Here is a 12,513-nt window from a genome sequence, read left to right as displayed (position 1 = left end):
TGGCTTACCGTTTTACCATATTTCGCGGCATGTGGCTAGTACTTTTAAACGCTTAGCCACCACTACCACACACTGCGATCTAATCAACTTTTATCAACATAGACGGGGTAAACTTCCAGGTCATGTCATTGTACATGACCCCATCCATGATTCTTACAATGACCCCGTCCATGATTCTTACAGTGATTGCAGAGTAATAAACATTCAACTCCTATATCGCGCGAGTGATAGGAAATCACTCGACTTTTACCGGTCCTATTTAGCAGAGCGTCTATGCGATAAGGACTCGGGTTCAATACATTGGTTCCTAAGATTCATGCATCTAGAGTTTCATTACAACTCCTAGACTTAGTGCAAGATATATATATATATATATATAGGTATAGAATCATAGTAAAATTTAAATACTGGGTTATGCACCGGGGCTTGCCTTCTTGCGTGGGATTGGGGGCAGGAGTGTTAGCGACCTCCGAACTTTGGTTTGGAGCTTGAGTTAGATCCTCGACGACGGTGGTCAGGTCTTCAGAAAACCCTTGGTCTTGTTCCAGGACTAGCTCGTAGTCTCCGTCGTCGAGTGTCGTTGATTCTACATGATATGCAATAATTTAAGTGAGACGGTGTTTGAGTTTAAGATTTTATTTCACGATACAAATTAACACACATGAACTCATGAAACAGGAGAGGGGGGGGTTTACTTTTAAGTTACTATTTATACTTAAGTTATGGTCATAGTATTGAATTTGCTGAAAACAGAAACTTAAAATATTTGAATTTGAGTTCAAACTTCAAGTTCAAATTCAAATCTTAGGTAAATAAAATTATAAAATCTTGAAAACTTAATTACGAACTAATTATCAACATATGAGATTATGGTAAAAAGATCTAAATAACTAAGCTTTAGAAATATGCTTAACTAAAATTCAAACCATTTCAAATTGAATTGCCCAAGTTCAAAAGAAATTAAACTACAAAATAATACTAGGCTTGTAACTCTTACACAAGCTTATACAGTACCTAAGGATACTATCTACCAAAAATCTTAAGAAGCTAAGTTTGTATGCAAGAGTTATGTACAAAATACCCCTTTTACTTAGATTTAAAATAGATTCAAAATTATTTAGTTTCAAATCAAACTTCATTAATAAAAGTTGTAGAGTTTGAAATCTAGTTTCTAACAAAACTAGTTTGGCAATTTTTAGATTTTTCTACAATTTCCTATCAATTTTACAAGCCGGTAACCTTGCTCACATAAAATAACAAAAGGGTTTTGCACTGGGGTCCTCGGGTTTTAGCACTTAGGCCCTTAGAACCGAAAAAGCTATCACAGATATGCCCTTGCCGGCTCTCGATGGCGTCCGGCGTCTCTGTCCCCGGCGTTCTCACCGGCGGCGAGGTCCTGACCGGAGATGATCTGGTCCTATGTGACCTACCAGACCTACGGTGTCCACAGGTGGGTGATGTGCATCAAGATCAGCGACGGGGCACAGTCGGCGGCGAGGGGTGGCGGCGGCCGTGTCGGGGCGTCGTCGTCCCCGGCGAGGGACCGGCGAACATGGGAAAGCAAGGCGCGCATGAGCACCGGGGAGTGCGGGGATGCTTTCCCCCAACTTAATTTGGCTGAAGATAGGGCGGAGGGCAGTGCTCGACGATGGAGTGGACGTTGGTTTCTTACCGGCGGCAATGGCGATCGGCGTTCTACGGGTTAGGGCGACGGAGGTCGGTGAAGAAGGGGTGGGATCGCTTCAGGGGGATGATGTGGTGCTGTTGACGCCCTGGGTCGGGGTGGAGAGGCTCTACACCGGCTGGTCGACGGAAGGCCAAGCGGCGGCGGAGGAAGGAGCTTGTCGGAGCTGCGGGGAATGGTGCTGGGGTGCTCGAAACCGAAATTGGCGGGGCTAAGGAGCACCAGCAGGTCACGGCGGAGCTCAGGTTGCACTGGATCAGGGCTCGGGGGTGATGTGGGTTGTTGTCGACAATGGCCAGAGACGGCGGCAGAGGCCGGTGAAGGAAGGTGATCGGAGTAGAGAAAATTGAGTGGAAAAGTGTGTGTGCAACGTAAAAGCAAGGGTGCTAGGGACTCCAAGACGTGCTCGGGATCAAGAAGAAGACGCGACCGAGCAGAAGCAGGAGCTGGCGCACCGGTGGCGCGCGTGGCGGCACGGCGAGGCTCTGATGGCGGCAGTGCGACGTGGGGGACGCGGGGGCGAGACAACACAAGGTCAGGAGGGCGGCGGCGAGGCAAGGGAGCGACGCGTGGCATCGCCGGAAGCAGGAGGTGGTGCTGGAGTCGCTGCGACGGCGATCAGCGGCGAAGCACGGCTCGGGCAGACCGCGGACGACGTGGCGAGGGCAGGGGGTGGCCAGCGCGAAGTCGGGGAAGGCGGCGGTGGAGCGGGGAAGGGCACGTGGACGGGCGCAGAGCGACGCAGAGGCGGCGCACATGGCAGGGACAACGGCGGTGGCGCGCGGCAGAGGAAAACAGAGGAGAGGGAGAGGTAGACGAAGAGGGACCCGGTTGTAATTTCCTGAAAAGACAGGGACTCCACTGTAATATTTAAATAACTTTCAAACCAAAGCTCAAATGGAAATGGGCCCAAAAGCAAAAGTGTATGGTTTTTCAAAATGTACAACTTTGATTTAAGACTTATTTGCATAAGAGCTAAGGATTTGTAATTAATTTAAAACCTAACAAGATTTCCAAATTTTACATAAATCCTATTTTAAAACCACACTACAAATACATCCTAGGTGTAGTTTCATCTACATTTACGATTTAAACACATTTTTGACTTTTGCAAAACAACCCTCATACATTTGAATTCTACCCTCCATGCTTACCCATTTAGCACTAAAGAACCTTCATGAAAATATAACTATATAAATAACCCTTTTCCCTTAGTATTTAATTTTTTTAAACACCCTTTTACCACATTTTGCACATACATCACACTAAAATTTAGGGTGTGACACTGCTAAGTACCTGAGCGTCACAAAATCAATCCTTCACAAGATCAATTACTACGACAAAATCATTCACAAATCAATCCAGCCACATATACATATTTAAAAAAAAACAATCCATCCACGCCGCCGCTCGTCGGGGCCAAGCCGAGCAGGATCTGCCTGCGCCGCCTGCGCAGGGCCTGGCCAGGCCACCCGCGCTGCCGCCCACCAAGGCCAGGCCGAGCAGGGTCTGGCCGTGTAGCCCGCCGCTGCTCCCTTGAGGAGGAAGAAGCGAGGAGATGGGCGGTTCCTCCCGCGCCTCGGCCGCAACTGCTCCCTCCCGCCACCACTCCCGTGCGCGAGGAAGAAGGGAGGGGAGGGGGCAGCGGAGGAAGGGAGGAGAGGGGGCGGCGGGGGAAGGCCCCACGCGCTGGCCGCTAGGGTCCCGTACGCCTACCGCGTGCTGGCCACCGTGCCCCCCGCGCCGCTGCTCCCGTGTGCCTGCCGCCGCTCCCGTGCACGAGGAAGAAGGGAGGGGAGGGGGCAGCGGAGGAAGGGAGGAGAGGGGGTGGCGGGGGAAGGCTCCACGCGCCGGCCACCGGGGTCCCACACGCCCGCCGCGCGCCAGCCGTCGTGGCCCCGCACCGCTGCTCCCATATGCCCCCCGCTGCTCCTGTGTGCAAGGAAGAAGGGAAGGGAGGCGGTGGTGGAGGAAGAAAAGGAAGGGGCGGAGGAGATGAGGAGAGCAGCCAGAGGATAAAGGTGGGGAGAGAGGAGAGGATAAGTGTGGGGAGAGTGACGGAGGGAGAGAGAGAGGGAGTTGGAGAATCATGCGTTGGCGGCTCATCTTTTGTTCCGGCTGTAGACTTCGTCCGGGACTAAAAGGTATCACAATCTTTTATCCCGGTTGGAGCCTCCAACAGGGATTAAAGATAGGTTCCAACCGGGATAACTCCAACCGGGATTAAAGATAGGTTCCAACCGGGATAAAAGACCCTCTGGCCTCTAGCTGTTGAATTCAGGACTAAAGTCTTCGTTAGTCTCGGACCCAATAGTAGCCAGGATAAATATCAAAGACGAATGAGGGAATCTGTAGCAGTATAATGCAATGGTAAGACAATTTTTCAATGTAAAACACGCACTCTGCAGCCCACCGCAGCAGCAAAATAAAATAAATAATCAGCAACGCTTATACGAAACTACTGTTCTTATGAACCGTAAGGTCAGGGACTAATCTCTTTCACATTTCCAATCTTGACCGAGTGGCACAGGTACAAATCACCGCAGAGCTTGAGCGCCCTTGACCTTATGGCGTGGCTGGGTGCCGGGGCCCGTGCCCCATATGGAATGTTCTACTGATTAATCATGTTATCTTTATCTCATTGAATTCTCAGTGTACTACAACTTCTTTTAATAATCATGTTATTTTCATATGTTGTAGAATATGCTTTAGACAAGCATTGCATTATGGGGCTTTAGTGTAATTATTCTATCTCAAGCCATTGAGATGTTCGGTATTGTTCGAATGTTGGTACAGTGGAGTGTTTGAATGCACTATAGATATGACAAGTTGCACGACCATATCAAGTTTCATGTGGATCCATACTCTACAGTCTACAACAGTGTTTACCATCTATGGAAAAGCACTTGTTTATCATTTGGAAGCTAGAGAGAGTGCATGTATTCATGGTCTAGTCTACAAAATTAGAGATGTTAACTATATCTGATATCAAATGAAGTTTAGCGAGATATGACTTAAGTATTGATGTATGGACTAGTAATTCTTATAATATATATTTAGTTTGAGTATTTGGTGATATATAAACTTTGAGTATATCAATATTGGCAAGAATCAAAATTTCAAAAATTTTGGCGTGAAGAAAACTAAAATATGACGGGAAATGTGCATGTGCATTGAGCGGTTAATTTTTATCCAAAGATTAAAGACCACTGTATGCGTTGAGTAATGTGTGTTTTACTCTAGGAACGAAATCAAGAAAATAGAGTTTTGTAACGGGATAGCGTATGAATGGTTAGAATGATGCTGAGATCAACTCCAGCAGTCTTTTACTAAATATTTTTCAATAATATAACTATAGAAAATATTTATGGGAGCGGGTGTTCAGCCCATCCCTACTTTCTCGCAGCTATAAATAGAGTATTTCAAGGAACGGGCGAGGCCACCACTTGCCTTTAAAAATATATTTCCCGGGGCGTCCAAGCCTTCACCTACCCCTGCAAATATATTTTCAGATGCAGCTAGGGGTGGTAACGGATCACGGCACTAGTGCTCTCTTCACAATCCAATTTAGCCCTTATATATTTTTAGCTCAAAATTGAATAAGAATAGAGCCCGGCCCTTTTAGGACCCGACCCTTAGATTATTTAGGCTAAAATTTAAGACCCTTTACCACCTCTAGGTGCATCCAATAACAAAGAACGCCCCTGGAAGTTTGTGACGGGAAGGGCCTCTAAATTTTGATTCTTGCTGATATTGGAAAATACATTTTTAGGGGTGGGTGGTGGCCTGCCCGCCTCTAGAAATGCATTTCAATGGGCAGTTTTTCTCTACCCTGCAAATGCTCTATTTCTAGAAGCGAAAAGTAGGGACAGGCTGACTAGCTGCCCCTATAGACATTTTCTATACAATATAGACATTTTCTATACAATAAGTATTATAATAGTCTATTGCTAATAACAAAGACAACTTAATTTGTTACTCAAGACAAACTGTTCTTTTTCAGATTTTGAGTTGGCATATGATCCATTTACTCTGACATTGTCATTGTTATGTAGAAATTAAAATATCATTTATGTATAAAATATTTTATCTAGAAACACCCACAGAAATATCCAGCTTTATAGTAACAATTATATATATCTATTTCGTTTGAATAACATCCTAGAAAATTCCTTAGCAGTGTAACGATTTTTATAAGCCAAATTGGCATGCTATATTAAGGTAGTGATGAACCTCTCATTAATACAGTCAATTGAATATGTCCTAATAGGAGTAGAAATAATAAGCTACTCCTTATGTTACAAAATTTGTACCTTACTCCTTAATCACATCCCTGATTTAGCATTTGCATATGGGATAACATCAAAATCACGCCCCTGCCTAAGTGTCACATTACATAGCATGAATGTGCTACACAGCAAGGCAAGAACAATACATCACGATATTCATAATAGAAGAACCATACAACTAACACAAACACGACGACGAATCCAATAACTAGAGACCAAATGCATTCCACCACTTCAGAAGGAGGGGGCGAGGATTGTAGCCTGTCCTCCGAATCCCTGCAGGTCGACTCCGGCGAACCCCGGAGGCGGCTGCATGCGAACGCCGAACGCAACAACGTCGAAGGCCGCGCCTCCGGTGAGCTGGGCCGGCTGCCGCCCCCTGCGCCCGACCAGCAGCGCGTCACGCAGCAGCTGGTCCGCGCTCGCCGCCACCGCGGCCTGCACGCCTATCAGCGCGCCCCAGAACGCGATCAGGTCGTCGTGGCCCATGGCGCTCAGGTCCGCGTCGACCCACACCATCGCCTGGCTACTCGCAGCGCGCTCCTTACGGATGGTCTCGTCTGCGCGCTCCTGCCGCGCCTTCTCGGCGTCCAGCTGCGCGCGCAGCTCGCCGTACTGGCGGTTCAGCTCGGAGACAGCACGGTCGCCCGCGGAGGAGAGGCCAGGCCCCGCCACGGGCGAGCTGTCGAGGAAGCGGTCGAGGATGGACTCGACGGAGGGGTGGCCGAAGGAGAAGGCCTTGCCGGCGGGGGAGAAGACGATGGCGGCGACGTCGGCGCTGCAGAGGATGGAGAGCTCGCTGGCCTTCTTGAAAAGCCCTGCGCGGCGTTTGGAGAAGCACACCTGACGTGCCTCATCGCTCTCAATGCGCCGGATCTCGATTTTCTGCCGCCCCAAGCTCGGCCGGCGTGGAGGCGCCATCGCTGCTGGTTACCTATGCACGTTGCCGATCGATTGGTCGTCGTAGAAATGTAGTCTTACCATTGCATTGGAGGTTACTTTTATATAGCAATAAGAGAGATGAGGTTAAATAGTATTTGATGCTATGAGTTGTCATTTGTTAGGATTCTAGTGAATTAAGTTGCTAGCTAGCTAATTCTTTAGGTGTAATTTAAACTGAATTATCTAGTTACTAGGTGGCTTGGAGAGGTGAGATTATGAGAGTTCGATGGCATGAGTTGTCGCTTGTGAGCATCCAACAAATACTGTGAGTTAACTTGCTAGCTAGTACTACTATATGTGTAATTTAAGTAGGTATTAATAATTTCGTAATATAGGAAGTAACTTAATATTACTAGTGGTGTATAAATCGACTGTGTGTATGGGATTCCCATTCCGGAGCTTCTTATCTGGAGGTAAACGGCTGCTGCAGCATTCATGCTGGCTGGCTCGGCGATTATTGCTCAGGTATGAATATCCATCCAGGAAAAGAGAGGAGATTATTGCTCGGCGACCAGCCCCTAGCAAAGCTGATCCTGTTCCCAAGCTTGGAAGAGACTTTTGCTGGGCTCATCTCATCAATTTTCAAACTGTCATGCACATCGCCAAATTAAAGGTGTACAATTGCATCTCTATCAGTTAGTGTACGTGGAAAAGGTAAAGTTACATCTCTATCACACTTTAGGTGCAAACACGCAACGAACAAATAAAGCACGCCCTTTGGTAAAGAAAAGGAAAATGGAATAGATCGATACCAACAACAGAATCAGAACAACTGATAAAGATGATCAGCAAGTGGAGCTAATCATGCATCATGCCACACACGCTGTAGATCTGCGGCCTCTCGTGGTTCGCATCGATCCATCCATGGATCTCAGCACATGAAACCAAAGGAACCACTGCACGCGGTGCCATGAGCCTGTGTGTGCTGGCTCATATATGTATGCAAGGGGCCAGCAGTCGACCAAAGCAGCTAGATATATAGTATCCATGACAAACTCTTCAAGCTTGTAATAGTCTAATACGCAGTTTAGAACAATGGATTTCCTCAACAGCAGCAATTATTGCCCATGGTTCCTGACCTTGTACACTGCCAACCCCACAGCATCCTACACAGAGACGAGGAATGAGCTCACTACGGTTCCCGCCTCCCTGATCATGTTCATCCTCACTGGCCTCTTCTTCACCCTCAACCTCTTCAGTGGAATCTCTGGTGTGAGCGCCATCCTCGACCCCAAAGTCCGCCTCTTCCTCTCCTCAGTGCTTTCCCTCTTCCTCCCCGTCATGTCCTACCTCTTCTCCGAGGCCAAGAACATAGGGGGCCGGGGCTCGGAAAGTTCCACCGTTACTGGCCTCTCGCCTAGGGCCAGGCTTATCCTAACATGGATGCTTCTCGTCGAGCTCCTCCGCAGGAAGGTGGACGAGATCCGTGTGCGAGGGTACTCGAGCACCATCCAGCGTGCTGGCCGTGTTGTGTGGCTGGGGAGCCTTGTCTTCTTCAACATCAACGTCGTGTTCAGCATCCTTTGGATCCTTTGTGTCACCAGACTGTTGCAAAGAATCGTCTTCACTGAGGTCGAGAAGCGTTCATACGCCCATGGCAAGAATCCTGGTCTTATTAACTCCTACATGGCTCAGATGTTACAAGATCATAAACACCCTCATCAACGCTTGGGAGACCAAGAAGTTATCCAGGGTGGACACGAGATGTTAAAGAGATGCAAGTACATTGTCATGGGCGAAGAGAAGTTGGTGAAGAAGGTCACCGCATATGGCTACGAACTGAATGCTATAACCCCAAGTGATAGCATCATCACTGTCGGTAAGGTATGGGAACTTGCCGAGAGTGACCGTCTCTTCACCGTATTCGACCAGAACCAACGCCTCAGGAGACTCTGCCTCTCGTTTGCTCTGTTCAAGTTGCTCCGCCGAAGGTTTGAGCACCTGCGAGCAGTGACGAGCGCTGAAGAAGAAGCCCGTGACAGCCGGGACCTCATCCTGAAAGGTCTTCACGGCAGTGGTGAAAGCACGGCGGAGGCACTGTTCCAAGTGATGAATGATGAGGTCAATTTCCTATGTGAGTACAATCACTCAGTCGCTCCTGTCGTTCTGGCAAGCCCCTTCTTCCTCCTAGTGAACTACTTTCTTATCCACGTAGCTGTCTTTGGCTTTTGCCTCATGGCCATTATTCTCTGTGGCAACGGAGATGTGAGATTCTCACTTTTTAGTGTCATCATTTTCAACACTGGTATTTCCCGAGTAGGTATATGTTTTCTATGGCCTTCAGCCGTCTTTGTAGCATTAGATTTCTTTATCACCATCATTCTACTTATCATCTTCTTCTACGAGGAAATATGGGAGTTCTTCATCTTCCTACTCTCCAACTGGTTCATGGTGTCCTTGCTTTGCAACTACATGACCAAACCCCAGTGGCGTGAGAGCCTCATCTTTACTCATGCCTTTCGTTTTCTGATGCTGCTACGGAGCAAGACTAGAAACACCAACCTTCACTTGAAGCAGTTCTCCGTGCTGGATCTCAGTTGGCCTCCTATCTTAACACTGCCAGCCACACTCTCTCTGAAGGTGAAAACCGCGCTGGTGCCGAACAATTTGAAACAATCCATCATGGAATACATGGTGGAACATGACCATGGTACCAACCACTATACCCCTCTTACCAACGGCAAGTCCGCATTGCGAAGGAACAACCTTTTTGGTCAGCTCTCGTGGGCCTGCAACAGCAACAGTGTTGCTGAGGTCGCCCTCACTTGGCACATTGCTACCTGCTTGCTGGAGGTGGAGTGCCCCCCTAGGAGAGCTGAAGAAGCCTCGCCGTGGAAGGTGGCGATGAGGCTGTCCAAATATTGTGGTTACCTGGTGCTATTTCACCCGGAGCTATTGCCTGACAACCAGGAAAATCTGGAGCTCATTCCTGAGGATATAAGCGAGGAGTTGAAGAACATACTGGGGTGTTGGGATTACTACTTCTCGTCGAGGCGATCACGTGTGAAGAAAATCATGGAGAGCATACGGGGTGGTGACACAACAACTGAAACTACTACAGGCTGGACGGAGATTCAAGTAGAAGCTACAGGCAAGGGTGATCAAAACAAAGTTGTTACAAGTGGAGCGAAGCTGGGGAAGTTGCTAATGAACGAAGCCAATAGTAGTAATCTGGAAACAGTGTGGAACGTTTTAGCCGACGTGTGGACGGAACTCATAATCTACATTGCCGTGTCAAGCGACAAGGAGCGTGTGAAGGATGTGTTGGTGCATGGAGATGAGTTGGTTACTTTGCTTTGGGTGTTGACCATGCACACCGGCATCTCTTCCTGCTAGCGATGGTTAAGTTCGAGACATACTATTGAAGATTAAGGAGTCTGTGCTTGAATGGTGTGCTTTAACCTCCAGTTATTATTAGCTTGATTTGTTAGTTGTTTGCTTGAGTCCATGGGATTTTCTAGATTCCTAGATTTTTGGGTCTGGAGTGTTGATTCCTAGATTTTGTGTTACGCATGCTAGAGGTTTTGTAACGTTGCAAATGGTGATCATGCATCAATTTACAGTGAGAGATCGTGTCAAATTCCGAGAGATGGAGTCAAGGAGTATAAAGGTATGCATATAAACAAGATAAACTACTCTCTAGCATTAGTAGCGGGTCTGATGCCTACCAGTATTTTTAGGGAGGATGGAAAGGCACGGGGCCTTCAGTATGGTTGGTAACACCAACCGGTACAACAACCTACACATCGGTACTGGTTGGTGTTACCATCCAGTGCCTCCACCCACATTAGTACCGGTTGTACTAATGCCTAGTTTTAGTACCAGTTTGTTTTATTATTCGGTAATAAAGGATCCTTTACGGGTTGCTTAAAAAAAGTATCTTTAAAGTACAAGTGTTGTGCAGATAAGATAGTAATTAATAAGGAGGGATTGCGTGAGGTAAGAGGTTCCAAGTTCGAATCCTCGCACCAAGCGCATGCGCGTATTTCGCTTGTGCGCGCCTCTCAGGTTTAAAATATTTTTTTACTGGTACTAATGACCTCCTCGTTTCAGTACCGGTATTAATGTACGAGACTCGGCTGTGCAATACCGGTCGCAAAACCGGTACTAATAGTTTTCTTACCCGGTACTTATGGCCTTTTCTCTAATAGTGTAAGCAGCCTAAGCTAAGGTGATCAGCAAATTCGTTCCACTACTTGCGGTATTTTAATTAGTTTGTTCGTCGAATCACAGCTTCCATTCATGGATCGCTTAGTAGTAGTAGTTTAATTTTTTTTGAGGAAACTAGTAGTAGTTTAACTATTAATTAACTAATCGTTCCGCTAGCTTCTCGATCGGTTACTTAATAATCTGTACGTGCTTGTACACGGATGATCTGCTACTAGCAGGAACTAACGCGTGATCCATGGCGGCCGTCCTGAATGCTTTGGCACCTTACGTGAAGAAGCTAACCACGGACATGACACAAGAAGAGGTGTTTATCTTGCTGGGCGAGCACGTAGGCTGACCCGAGCACGGAAGGCCTGCTAAGGCCCGGGAGCCGGGAGCCCGGGAGTCTATATCACTGCTAAAAAATGTTTGCAGAGACAGATAAAAATATACTTTTAGGGGCGGGTGCGGTACCCACTCCTACTCGCAGTTAAAAATATAATTTATAGGGGCGGAACCCGCCCCTATGATTGATTTCTAGGAGCGGATCACGGCATGACCTGCCATTACAAATCAATTTCCAGAAAATAAAAAAATAAAAAAATTGAAAACAACAAAATAAAAAAGAAAAAATATTGCAGCGAACCGATCATCACCACAAGCCTCTGTGCTATCGAGTTATAATTTTTTTGACGAAATATACACAGTTGCATCACCCGATGTTCGAACCGCATACCTCAAACTTCGCGTGTACCTTCCTCTCCACCACACTACATAGTCACTTGTGACTCTTTGGGGTATGTTATTCTTTTATGTTAACTCTAAAAGTAATTTGTAGGGGCGGTTGACGTCACCCGCCCTATAAATCGTTTCTTGGGGCGGGTGACACCACTACCCACCCCTAAAAATATTTTTCAATTTTATTCCGAAAATTCATTTAAATCTTTACATATAGCAAAACAAATCAAAAAAGTAAAACTTCTACACTATGATTATTGTTAACTACAGATAAAAAATATACCAAGTATATTTTAGTGTATATGAAGGTTAAGATTGTTGAAACCTCAAAGTATGACTTGAGTTGTATGAGATATTATACAGTCATAGCCATATGTAGGTTCATAATAACTTTTTGGACAATTAAATGACCTTAAATGAAAAAGTTATCAGCTACAAAGTTTGAGATCTAGTCATTCTTTACAATTTTGATGTAAAGTTTGACTTCATCTGAGATTATATGAAAAATTTATGAATTTTTTTGTATGGAACCATTTTTAGGGGCGGGTCATGCCATTACCCGCCCCTAAAAATACATTTTTAGGGACGGGTGATGCCATCACCCGCTCCTAGAAATGCCACCATTTTCAGGGGCGGGTGGTGGCGTTATCCGCCCCTAGAAATGTTATTTTTAGGTGCGCGTAATGCCATAACCCGCCCCGAAACATGATG

The 12,513-nt window shown here is 46.6% G+C and overlaps 2 protein-coding genes across 2 annotated transcripts; one reads left to right on the top strand and one right to left on the bottom strand.

Moving 5' to 3' along the window:
• Nucleotides 1-5,906: 5,906 nt before the first annotated feature.
• On the bottom strand, nucleotides 5,907-7,185 carry LOC112900441 (agamous-like MADS-box protein AGL29). The gene has a single exon (XM_025969302.1). It carries the CDS (start codon nucleotides 6,892-6,894, stop codon nucleotides 6,208-6,210), a length of 687 nt encoding a protein of 228 aa, XP_025825087.1. The 5' UTR covers nucleotides 6,895-7,185; the 3' UTR covers nucleotides 5,907-6,207.
• A 503-nt stretch (nucleotides 7,186-7,688) lies between these two features.
• Nucleotides 7,689-10,480, top strand: LOC112898716. The gene has a single exon (XM_025966991.1). The coding sequence runs from the start codon at nucleotides 7,951-7,953 to the stop codon at nucleotides 10,249-10,251; it is 2,301 nt and encodes a 766-aa protein (XP_025822776.1). The 5' UTR covers nucleotides 7,689-7,950; the 3' UTR covers nucleotides 10,252-10,480.
• Nucleotides 10,481-12,513: the final 2,033 nt, after the last annotated feature.

Source organism: Panicum hallii, chromosome 7 (assembly GCF_002211085.1).
Source record: "Panicum hallii strain FIL2 chromosome 7, PHallii_v3.1, whole genome shotgun sequence".
Taxonomy (NCBI): Eukaryota; Viridiplantae; Streptophyta; class Magnoliopsida; order Poales; family Poaceae; genus Panicum; species Panicum hallii.
Note: the sequence above shows the minus strand (reverse complement) of the source record. Positions and strands in the feature narration are given on the sequence as shown.

Excerpts from the sequence above, each read along its gene's own strand:
- LOC112900441 (XM_025969302.1), bottom strand. The coding sequence starts at position 6,894 with ATGGCGCCTCCACGCCGGCCGAGCTTGGGGCGGCAGAAAATCGAGATC.
- LOC112898716 (XM_025966991.1), top strand. The coding sequence starts at position 7,951 with ATGGATTTCCTCAACAGCAGCAATTATTGCCCATGGTTCCTGACCTTG.